The sequence below is a fragment of the Natrix helvetica genome, assembly GCF_964273705.1.
Source record: "Natrix helvetica genome assembly, chromosome: 1".
NCBI classification, from domain to species: domain Eukaryota; kingdom Metazoa; phylum Chordata; class Lepidosauria; order Squamata; family Natricidae; genus Natrix; species Natrix helvetica.
Window position 1 is genome coordinate 162124642 of NC_138548.1, and position 12807 is coordinate 162137448.

General features: G+C 39.1%; 1 protein-coding gene across 1 annotated transcript in view; it reads left to right on the forward strand.

Annotated features, from left to right (window-relative positions):
- Positions 1 to 12807, forward strand: part of CERS6 (ceramide synthase 6) — a 97951-nt gene that overhangs the window by 51464 nt on the left and 33680 nt on the right. The window contains exon 4 of the mRNA XM_081932915.1: positions 7043 to 7100. Within this exon, the coding sequence (XP_081789041.1) occupies positions 7043 to 7100 (58 nt within the window). The remainder of the gene's footprint in view (positions 1 to 7042; positions 7101 to 12807) is intronic.

Here is a 12807-nt window from a genome sequence, read left to right on the forward strand (position 1 = left end):
GACTAGAGAGTAGAAGAAAAGAATGGAGAGCTGAAGGAAAATACTTCACTACTGAGGAATCAACATAAACAGCAAATTGTCACAGCAAAAGGGACAATTCTCTAAAGAGAATCAGACAAACAGCAAAAAGTTTGGAAACTTTCTTTGTAAAGTCTTTTTGCTGCTTGCTTTTAGTACCCAGGTTCTGCCACTGTTGGTTGCTACACAGTACTTTTCCTTTTTACAAACAACCCACAGAAGGGGTTTCTCTACTGCCTTCATTTTTTCTTTCCCTCCACCCACTTAAAAAAAAATTAAACCCCTATTCCCCTAAGATTAAAAATCAGAAGATGACGATAGTTACAAAATAATATGAAACTAGAAGATCAAATACGACTGATGGAGTAAATTGGTTTTAAGGTTGAGAAAATAGCAAAAGACCTGGGTGTTATCCTGACAAATATGAACTGTATATTATTTTGAAATAATTATGTTGAGTCATGGACTAGGAAGGAAATGAAGGCCATGTAAAAAAATTAGATCCAAATACATGGATACAGAGGATTTTAAAGATTGATACTTAGTTGAAGAATTAAGTATGAGCTGTGGTTCTGGAGTGGTTAGAATGCTGCAAATGGGGCAAAACTCCCTTAACCAATGTCTCACTTAGCAACAGAAATTTGGGGCTCAATTCTGGCTGTAAGTCGAGGACTACCTGTATTCTATACTACAGGCCACCCAACCAAGCAGAGGAAGAAGATGAACTTTTTGCTAGTCAGCTAACTAAGGTATGTAGGAAGCACACCACAATAGTAATGGGAGATTTTAACTACCCTGACATCAACTGGGAAACAAACTCTGTACCAAGTGGAAGATCCAACAGGTTCCTAACAAACCTAGCAGACAACTTTGTTTTCCAAAAAGTAGAGAAGGAAACAAGGGGATCAGCCATACTGGACTTAATTCTCACTAACAGAGAGGAAATGATAGAAGGTGTTGAAGCCATAGGAACCCTGGGGGCAAGTGACCATGCAATATTGGAATTCAACATTATCCAAACACAAGTAGTAGAACAAAGTCAAACTAGAGTCTTGGACTTTAAGAAAGCTATTTTCAATAAACTTAGAGAGAGCTTGGGAAAAATTCCATGGATGAGAATCCTCGAGGGGAAAACAACTCAAGAAGCTTGGGAAATTTTGAAAAATGAGATTAGAAAAGCCCAGTCTAACACAATACCAATGAAGAAGAAAAACAACAGCTCCCAAAAGAAACCAGCATGGCTGCATAAACAACTATCTGACAAACTGAAAGACAAAAAAAGTAAGTATAAAAAGTGGAAGGAGGGGGACATAACTAAGGCAGAATATCAGCAAATAGCCCGAGCCTGTAAAGATGAAGTGAGGAAAGCTAAGGCTCACAATGAAGAAAGGCTTGCCACAAAAGTAAAAATTAACAAAAAAGCTTCTTCCAACATGTTAAAAACAAGAAAAAAGTTAAGGAAACAATTGGTCCATTGCTAGGAGAAAGTGGCAAGAAGGTGACAAGCAACAGGGAGAAAGCAGAACTATTTAACTCATGTTTTGCATCTGTCTTTACACAAAGGGATAAAACAGTCCAACCTATCAAAAGCAGCACACAAAATTAGGAACACAAATTGAAATAGGGAAGAAAATGGTAAGTGAGCACCTGTCTACCCTAGATGAGTTCAAATCACCAGGACCGGATGGATTACACCCCAGAGTTCTGAAGGAACTAGCAGACGAGATCTCAGAACCACTGAATTATATCTTTCAGAGATCCTGGAACACCGGGGAACTACCAGAGGACTGGAAAAGAGCTGATGTGGTTCCCATCTTCAAAAAAGGGAAAAAATTAGATCCAGGAAACTACAGACCTATCAGCCTAACCTCAATACCAGGAAAGATTCTGGAAAAAATAATCAAGCAACGAATTTGCGAACACCTAGAAGCAAACAAAGTAATAGCCAAAAGCCAACATGGATTTGTCAAAAACAGATCATGCCAGACTAATCTTATTGCATTCTTTGATAATGTGACAAAATTAGTGGACCAGAGGAATGCCGTTGATATAGTTTACTTGGACTTCAGTAAGGCTTTTGATAAGGTAGACCATAACCTACTACTAGATAAAGTAGAAGAATGTGGGTTAGACAGCATCACCACCAGATGGATTGGTAACTGGCTGACCAACCGCACTCAACGTGTAGTTCTCAATGAAACTGCATCTACATGGAGGGAAGTATGCAGTGGAGTACCCCAAGGCTCTGTTTTAGGCCCAGTACTCTTCAACATCTTCATCAATGATTTGGATGAGGGAATAAATGGGGAACTCATCAAATTTGCAGATGATACCAAGCTGGCAGGAATAGCCAACACTCCAGAAGATAGGCTTAAGATACAGAAGGATCTTGACAAACTTGAACATTGGGCACTATCTAATAAAATGAAATTCAATGGTGAAAAGAGTAAGGTTCTACATTTAGGCAACAAAAACGGAATGCACAGGTACAGTATAGGTGATACCTTACTCAGTAGTAGTAACTGTGAAAGGGATCTTGGAGTCCTAGTGGACAACCATTTAAATATGAGCCAGCAGTGTGCAGCAGCTGCCAAAAAAGCCAACACAGTTCTAGGCTGCATCAACAGAGGGATAGAATCAAGATCACGTGAAGTGTTAATACCACTTTATAATGCCTTGGTAAGGCCACACTTGGAATACTGCATTCAGTTCTGGTCGCCACGATGTAAAAAAGATGTGGAGACTCTAGAAAGAGTGCAGAGAAGAGCAACAAAGATGATTAGGGGACTGGAGACTAAAACATATGAAGAACGGTTGCAGGAACTGGGTATGTTTAGCTTAAGAGAAAGAAGGACTAGGGGAGACATGATAGCATTATTCCAATATCTCAGAGGTTGCCACAAAGAAGAGGGAGTCAAACTATTCTCCAAAGCACCTGAGGGTAGAACAAGAAGCAATGGGTGGAAACTAATCAAGGAGAGAAGCAACTTAGAACTGAGGAGAAATTTCCTGACAGTGAGAACAATTAATCAGTGGAACAGCTTGCCTCCAGAAGTTGTGAATGCCCCAACACTGGAAGTCTTTAAGAAGATGTTGGATAGCTATTTGTCTGAAACGGTATAGGGTTTCCTGCCTAGGCAGGGGGTTGGACTAGAAGACCTCCAAGGTCCCTTCCAACTCTACTATTGTATTGTATTGTATTGTTTCTGTGAAGTAATACTCTGTAACATTACTTTTGACCTTCTCTCCTGTCAATTTGAGCTGATGCCCCCATGTTCTTGATTTTTGCTTAATATTGAAAATACTGCCTTCTGGACTCTTATTCATACCCTTAATATATTTAAAGTTTTCAATAATGTCACCCATTTCCCTTCTATTATTCAGGCTGTACATATTTAGTTCCTCCAATCTCCTGATATGTTTTGACCCTCTCCAATGTTCCCTCTAACCTGCGCGGCTGCGCACGTGACAAAAAAACGCCACGCAGCAGTTTCCAACTGCCGCACAGTGTTTTTTAGCGTGATGTACTGGACTTTAGTCTTTAGGCTCGGAGGCTTCTGTCAGGAAGGCGGGCCTTTGGCGGCCAGTGAAGAGCGAAGGCAGGCCAAGTCCGGCTTAGCTCGGAGGTTTGTACGCAGTTTCACCCCGGAAAAAGAGAGATAATGCCGGAGTACACTGGAGTCAACATGTGTGTCTCTTAAGCCTTTTTGTACAGCTTTGCTAGTACATATGTGTTGGGACGCAGCTTCTTGGCAAGAGTGAGCAGTAGCTCACAGGGAAAAGGATTTCCTGAGGGAGGGAGTAGTGGATTATTTTAATGGGACTGGTCAAGAGAAGCAAGGTAATTTTTCTTCGTATCAAAGGCTGCAGTTTCTTCAGATGTGAAGCAAAGCCAAGCAATCTTACATTTCGCTGTGTATTACGTTTAAACCTTGCTATGTTCCAAAGAAATATATGATATATATATATAGTAAAAAGAGGAAGAGAGAAATTTTCAATATTTCTAATTTGGCTCTTAAAGCCAGCCAAAAAATGCAAACCTAAGATTCTATTTCTAACTATCATTTGTTGTGGTAGGACTAAAAAAGTGGCTTGTATCAAATTCTTCTGCTAAATCTGTGGCTTAACAAGAGTTAAATACAGATTGCTCCATTCAGAATGTTCTCTTCAGTACACCATGGTAGGTTTTATGTAAGCTTTAAAACAAACACACTGGTGTGCAGCTTATTGTAATGTAATTCTCAGCAAACTGTACCATAGCCATGATGTGCGAGAATCATGGAACATATAATTATAATACAATACAATGCAATACAATAGCAGAGTTGGAAGGGACCTTGGAGGTCTTCTAGTCCAACCCCCTGCTTAGGCAGGAAATCCTAAGCCACTTCAGACAAATGGTTCTCCAACATCTTCTTAAAGACTTCCAGTGTTGGGGCATTCACACCTTCTGGGGACAAGCTCTTCCACTGATTAATTGTTCTAACTGTCAGGAAGTTTCTCCTCAGTTCTAAGTTGCTTCTCTCCTTGATTAGTTTTCACCCATTGCTTCTTGTTCTGCCCTCAGGTGCCTTGGAGAATAGTTTGACTCCCTCTTCTTTGTGGCAACCCCTGAGATATCAGAAGACTGCTATCATGTCTCCCCTACTCCTTCTTTTCATTAAACTAGACATACCCAGTTCCTGCAACCGTTCTTCATACGTTTTAGTCTCCAGTCCCCTAATCATCTTTGTTGCTCTTCTCTGCACACTTTCTAGAGTCTCCACATCTTAGATAAGAGTTTCCACATAATTAGATAAGAAAGTTTGTGTATATAATTTTGAAATTGCTGTAAGTCACCATTTTCTCTGTTTTTAGTTTTATGTCCTGTTCTACAGAAATGCATTCAGTATTTAATTTCTTCTGGTGCTAATTGTTACCTCTGTAAATTCTAATAAATGGGATTGCTTAAAATTAACTACCAATGTTGTATACATGCAACTCAATAATTAATAGGTTTGTTTCTTTATATACCCCAACTGCTAATCTACATCAATTAGTAATAGAGTCATAACTTGCTAATATCATTGCAGACCATTGGATAATGAGGGGGAAGTATAAAGACTTGCTTAAACTTATGTCTTTTTTTAAGTGAGGTCTTTTTAAGTGGGGTCTCTAGAACTAGACACAGTATTTAGATGCTTTGGGTGTTTGTTTACAATTGTACACATAACTGCTGAGAGAAAGATGGGACGCACTTCTTACATAAATTTTTCATGTTTTCTGTTTCATTTCATTTCATTTCTGTTCTGTTGTTTTCATTTTTTCTATCTGCCTTTACCCTTTCTTTCCCTTTTCCCTTTCTTTTTTTCCCTTTCACATTTACTTTATTAAAACTTTTTTCTTGAATGTAGTTCTTATTACGTACGTAAAAATCTGTTCATGAAAACTAAAGAAAGGACAAAGATGGACCTTGTAACCGTTAGACTTCAAAACTGATATTGAACAAAGAGTTTCTGATTGGCATTCACCAAATAGAAGTGAATGAATTAATTGCTTTAATATTATGCCTGCATTGATTTGAAAAGACTATTGCTGTTGCAAAGATTATTTGGAAGCAAATGTCTTAACGTCAGTGATATAAACAATAACAATGCCTTGAATGCTAAGCAGATTTCTCTTGTTTTTGCCTCTAAGATGGTGTCACAGCTAAAATGCAAGGTGATTATAATAATGACACACACATCATTAGGTTGAATTAGTGTGCTCAAGATCATATGGTGCAACCCAGATTTTATTTGTATTAAATTAGACAAAATAAACTTTCTTGCCTCTTCCAGTTCATCTAAATGCTAGCTTATTAACATTCCCCCTTTCCCCCTTTTGTCTAATATGAGGCAGGTTTTCCCATAGTGATCTTCATCCCCTCTTCTCCAAGTACTATACAGAGTTAGTCAATACTGGCCTATTCCCCAGGCCCACTGAATTAATGCTTCAAAATCAGCTAGGGAGCCTCTGCTTGTGGCTAGCGCAAAGATGGTTTCTCTTAAAACTAGGTCAGTTGATGTTCTTGTGAATGTGTTTGTGAATGGAAAACAAAACAGTCTATGGTTTCTCTTGCCCTCTACTGCTTTGCGTACATGGAACCTTGACTCCAGGAATTCTTTTGTATTAGAGGAAATGTTAGTTTTTCAATCGCCATTCCCCTCGAGAACAACAACCGAGAGGAGCAAGTGGTCAGTTTTAAGTTTCTGGGTGTTATCATAAAAGAGGACCTGACCTGGGGCACTCACACTGCAGCATTGCTCAAAAGGGCCCAGCAGCAGAGATTATACTACCTGAGACTTCTCAGGAAACAACAACTGAATGAAAAGCTGCTGGTGACCTTCTACAGCTGCACCATAGAGAGTATTTTAACTTACTGCACCTGTGTATGGTTTGCCAATTGCACAGTGGCGGATAGGATAGGGCTCCAGGTGGTGAACGTCATTGCCAGAGGATCATTGGTTGCTCCCTCCCTTTTTTGGAAGAGCTTTATAGTTTTATAAACTAAACAGATGCAAAAACCACTGAGATATACATATGAGTATATGAGGTGTGTTGCCCCTGGTTACTTGCTTTGGGGCATATTCCCTTCTGCCATTTTTGTGGCCTTTGACCATGGTGATTTATCAAGACTGGAAGCTAAAGGCCAAGGCTTCTAACAAACACTGTACTGCTGCCCTAGGATAGGCTGTTTTAGACCACTTTGTTAACAGAAAACACAAACTTAGGTTGACCTAATTTAAATGCATTTTAGTGTGGCTATTAAACAGTGCTTTCTTGGAGAATGAAATCTTGCATTCTGCATTTAGTTGGTATCCAAACAAATTTGGTCCCTCTTGTTTATTGATCCAGGCTTCTAATAATCAGTGTGTCGTTCGAAGCAACACATGGGCACTTTGGAATACACTATTGTGGACATTTCTACATTGTTCTATATCTTGAACTCTCAAGTTCTCTTACCACAAGGTTGTTAAGATTATCTATTTTATATTATTTGCAGGTGGAGATTTACGTTTTATCTTTATATATTCACCTATGGATCCCGGATCTTAAAAAAGGTAAGATGCTTTGTCTTTGGAGCTAAATGTTTTCTGCTGCACATAGGCAAAGCTTAACGCTCATATAGAAGTATTTTCAAATTTTAAAAAAACAATCACAGAAAGCCTGTCTGGCTATGCTTTTTACATGTATGCACAACCATATTACTTCACATGTTTTCTGTAAAATACTATAGCTCATTTCCTCACAACAATTGAGAAATGCAGCACATTGCCACAGTTTGTGGCTTCAGCAGAAGGAATTTCCAGCATATAACAAATGGAGACTCAAATCTGCTTGATTCTTAACATCTCAGGAAGACATAATAACTTCAAGATGTAACCAATTTCGTTGTATTTAAGTACAATGACAATAAAGATTATACTTATACTTATATTTAGGGGCTTTTCGATTAATTCAGTGGCGATAGGGCTGCATCTCTGAATACAGTCAGAGGTATCAATTTGCATTATTCCAGATGCTTTCTGACTAAGTCCTGTTGCCAGAACACAAATATGCATTTTAATTCAGACATCATATTGAAGAACAATTAAAAGGAAGACACTGAACACATTTATGGAGTTTGAGCAATAAACTGATTAGAAGTTTTAAAGTTCTAAACATTTTAATTTTCACATCTGTTTAAACCAAACACAGGCCTCATTTTGGTATTGAGCCTATTTTGATTGCTATGACAGTTAGTCTTTGACTAGAAAGGGACTGGGAGCTACAACAACTGATTCTCTGGAATCTTTCAGTAGATGTTGATACGACTATTATATATTTCTAGGATAGGAATTGATATTACTATCCCATTCCTGACACCTGTACAGTTATAAATGGGACACTTCTGTAGCACAACATTTTGAGTTCTTTATGTTTCTATTGTATCAGACCATTCAATATCTAATAAAACAAGATTAGGAATCAACAATCCCACCACACAATTCTCATGCAGATCCAGGTACCTATCCCTCTAACAAAATGCAAATATACAATATAATTTGGGAAAAATCTAGTGAGATTGCCAGTTTCTGAATAAGGATATCCAACATTATTGTCCCCTTTAATGCTTGAGTGCGTTCCTTGATGCATCTTTGTTACAGTGCAAAGCACAAGTTAATTGTGTGACAGTAATTGTCTCCACTCAGCTGCAATGAGATAGAAAAGATGATTCTTTAATCTGAAGACTGAAGCAGGCAAGATGGGAAACAAGGAACCTGGGAGCAGACAAGACTGTTTTGTAAGAAGAGTGCAGTTACCTACAACAGTCCGGTCTGAGAAATGGGCTCATACAGTCTGATGTGGGAAAAGAAAGAAATCCTAATTCTTTTTCCGTAAAGAATAGAAGCTAGAATATTGATTTTAAAAATAGTAGAAGCTAAAAGTCTGTAGAGATTCTCAGTCATCCAGGTCATGGTTGTCTCAAAGGTGCTTTTTCAGGAGGCAACTGGACTTTCTTTTTGTTTCTTTTGAAGACATTTCGCTTCTCATCCAAGAAGCTTCTTCGGCTCTGAGAGGATAGTTAATCCTTCCATTCCCCACTATCCAGTCAGAGCTGAAGAAGCTTCTTGGATGAGAACAACAAGAAAGTCCAGTTGCCTCATGAAAAAAAAAAACACTCTTGGGAGTAGAAACTTAAATTCTATAGAAGCTGTTCTTCATTATTACTAATCTCATCTCTGCAGTAACTTTAAATTTATCCTTTATTTATGGCTCTGGTGTAAATTATTATTATTATTAATAATAATAATAATAATAATAATAATAATAATAATAATAATAATAATAATAATAATAATAATAATAATAATAATAATAATAATAATAATAATAATAATAATAATTTTATTTGTTAGCCGCAACCCTCTCCCGAAGGACTCGGGGCGGCGTACAAAAAACAAATAAAATACAGATATGGACAAACATACACAGGAACAAAGACATATACGTGTACGTGGAGGAGGTAAACAGATGAGTGGAAACAATTAAAATCACAATTTTAAAACCCTTAAATAAAATTACAAAATTAAAAATCCGTCAGGAGCGATATAAAATTATGGTTGAGCCAGGCCAGCTACTTGGAATAGGTGGGTCTTGAGCTTTACACGGAAGGAGCGGAGGTCAGAGGTGGTCCTAATATCCGGAGGGAGGTCATTCCACAGGGCTGGGCCCGCCACAGAGAAGGCTCTGCTCCTAGGCGCCGCCCCTCGGCAATGTCTGGTGGACGGCACCTGGAGAAGTCCCTCTCTGTGCGAGCGGATGGGTCGCAGGGATGTATGGGGCAGGATACGATCCCGCAAGTAACTAGGTCCTGAGCCATGGAGCGCTTTAAAGATCGTAATCAGGACCTTGAAACGCACCCGATAGACCACAGGAAGCCAGTGCAGCTCGCGCAGGAGAGGTGTCACATGGGAGTACCTTGTACTCCCCATAATTACCCGCGCGGCCGCATTCTGGACCAGCTGCAGTCTCCGAGTGCATTTCAAGGGAAGCCCCATGTAGAGAGCGTTACAGTAGTCCAGGCGAGACGTCACCAGCGCATGAGTGACTGTGCGCAAGGCATCCCGGTCCAATAGGGGGCGCAATTGGCGCACCAGGCGAACCTGGTGGAACGCCCCCCTTGCCACGGCTGTCACATGGTCATCCATGGACAGCCTGGCATCCAGGAGGACGCCCAAATTGCGCGCCCGCTCCACGGGGGCAAGTTGAACGCCCCCAATGGCCAGAGATGGAATTAACTGGTTGAACCGGGGGGCCGGAACCCACAGCCACTCCGTCTTGGAGGGGTTGAGCTTGAGTCGGTTGTCATCCATCCAGACCCGTACGGCTTCCACACACCGGGACATCACTTCGACCGCCTCTTTGGGGTGGTTCGGGGTGGAAATGTACAGCTGAGTATCATCAGCGTTGACTTGTAATTATTTGTTTTTCTGGAAGCTTCCAAGGTACCTGAAGATAGTTCAGTACCTGAACTCTAGTTAATTATACAGTGAATTATGTACAATTTGGGAATGTTAGGATTTCATTATGTTGGCACTATGCTCGTTTTGCCACTAAATTACCAGTTCGTGAAAAATGTAGTTTTCATCTTTCAAGAGTTTAAGTGGAGAATATTCTTCTGTGTCTGTACCTATGTATGTCTTAAAATCTCTGGGAGGGCTTGTAAAGGAGCCTGTCCACAGGTCTGTAGAATACATTACTGCTTTCTATGGAAGCCCCCCCTAAAATTTGTACTGTGCATGGAAAAGATTCCAGATTGAAATCCTTATCTGAGACTTTGGAAAACTATTCCTATACTGGACTCTATGGGCAAATAATCTGACCTGAAGGAATCATCTCCTTATGAACATTCAATGTCAAGCAGATTCAATGTCATGACTACTTTTCTTTGGCATCTTCTCCCAGCTGTTTGAGTGGGTAGTGGAATCTGTTTCTGACAGACAGTACTTCAAGAACAGTGAAGGGAGCGGGAATACAGAACAGTGAAAGCTTTTTCTGCTATATACTTTCCCAACTGCCAGTCATCATAAGGCCCAAAGTCAGTCAATTGTTACACATCTTCCTTTTTTTTAATCCCTGCCCTAAATGGCCAATCTTTTCAAAAATATCAAAATATTCTGAGTAATGAATGGAACACTTTTTTCACTCCAGAAAATCTGCAGTGAAATCTGTCTTTGCATTTACCATTATGTTTTTTGGGAAGAGAAAACTGTAAAAATATTTCCATGGCAAATGGCTACTTGAAAACCTTGCAATTATTGAGTCATTTATTCAAAGTGATTGTCCAAAATCATCCATATCCATAGGGTACTGTATGATATATGGATAGTACATACAGTGCAGATTATAGTAGTATATCTAGTGCAAATAAAATAGTGCATAGTGCAGATATAGAAGGAAGGGTGAGAAAGAAATAATCCTGCCCTGCTTTTGTTTATTAGAAGATCAGACAGAGATATATTTGGACAGGCTTTCAAGATTGATATCAACCTTTCAAGGCTGGCCCTATCAAGAAACAGGGAGGAACAAGGATTCCAGGAATATTACTTTATTTTGGTAGGGCATGACCAAATTGTGAAAGCCTATAGTTTCTCTGTATCTTATATTAAACAAAATCACAACAAGATTATTTTGAGTTCCTTCTTCCTTTTATCTCAAGACTATGCCTTATTTGGTCCAACTCTACTCACAGTATCTTTTTCATATTTTCCCAAGATTAAATTTCTCATTAATTCATTCATCCATCATATGGCATTTCATGCATGGACTAGCAAGATTAGTAAAATCTTGCCTGGATTTCCCATAGATTAGTAAAACACAATATAAATATTTAAAAGATCTATCTTCAAATATCAATGTCTAGGTCATCTAACCACTACATTCCTTTAGAAGTATTCATAAGGCTATTATTATCAATATCCAAGAAACAATTTGTTCAGAGTAACATGAGAGTTTCTTGCCTGCAACTGTATACACTATTAGTCTAAGTCAATTTAGGAAGCAGATTGTACTTTAAGAGTACAAAGTACAAGGAAGTCCCAAAGGTGCTTTTTCAGGAGGCAACTGGACTTTCTTGTTCTTTGTTTTGAAGACGTTTCGCTTCTCATCCAAGAAGTTTCTTCAGCTCTGACCAGAAAGTCCAATTACCTCCTGAAAAAGCACCTTTGGGACAACCATGACCTGGATGAGTGAGAATCTCCATAGACTAAAGTAGGAGAAAAATATTGGACCATAAAGAAGACTGAGCACTGAAGAATTGATGCTTTCAAGCTGTGGTGTTGGAGAAGACTCTTGAGAGTCCCTTGGACTGCAAGGAGATCAAATCAGTCAATCCTAAAGAAAATCAACCCTGACTTCTTCAGAAGGACAGATACTGAAACTGAAACTCAAATATTTTGGTCACAAATAAGAAGAGAAGACCTGTTAGAAAAGGCCCTGATGTTGGGGAAGATAGAAGGCAAAAGGAGAAGGGCACAGTAGAGGGTGAGATGGTTAGATAATGCCATTGACATGGTGGTCATGGGTTGGATGAACTCCTGGAGATAGGGGAAGAAGGTGGTGGTGCGGTGACATATTGTGTTCCACGGGGTTGCGGATGCGGACTGTCAGGCACTACTGGACTGAAGAACAAAAAAAATATCTTCTAAAGGTCTCACGAGGAAAAAAAACCATTCTTGACAAGAAGATATAATCCTAGATGATTGATTGAAAGCTTCATCTTTCATCTTAATAGGTCAGCTTAATTTAAATAGGTATTCTTAGTCCTTAGGTGGAAATGTGCATTGTGTTCGGAAAATAGGAGGCTAAAAATGAGCAAAAAGAAGCAAAACTGTGGCTCCAAATATTTCTTAGTGGTCCCAGTACATTTCTCAAGGATAAACCCTTTAAAAAGAAATTATAATAACAGTTTAAAAACAATCTTATCATTATGGCTGATCACACAGTCAGCCGGATGTTTAGACAGGATTTGGCATTTTGGTCCATCTATTGAGCTCTTTCCAAAGATCTAGAAGTGGCAGACGTGGTTTAATAATATTACAGGTGGTGTTGCAAGATGTAAGTGATTCCAAATAAAGCTGCCTTTTGCAATGTTTGGTTAATGGTGATTTTATCATTGCTGATGATCCTCAAGTGGTCCTCCAGATGTTTTAGAATTGTACCCAAAGCATCTTATTACTATTGGTATTATTTTTGGTTCTTTTGCCATAGTCATTCTATTTTCAG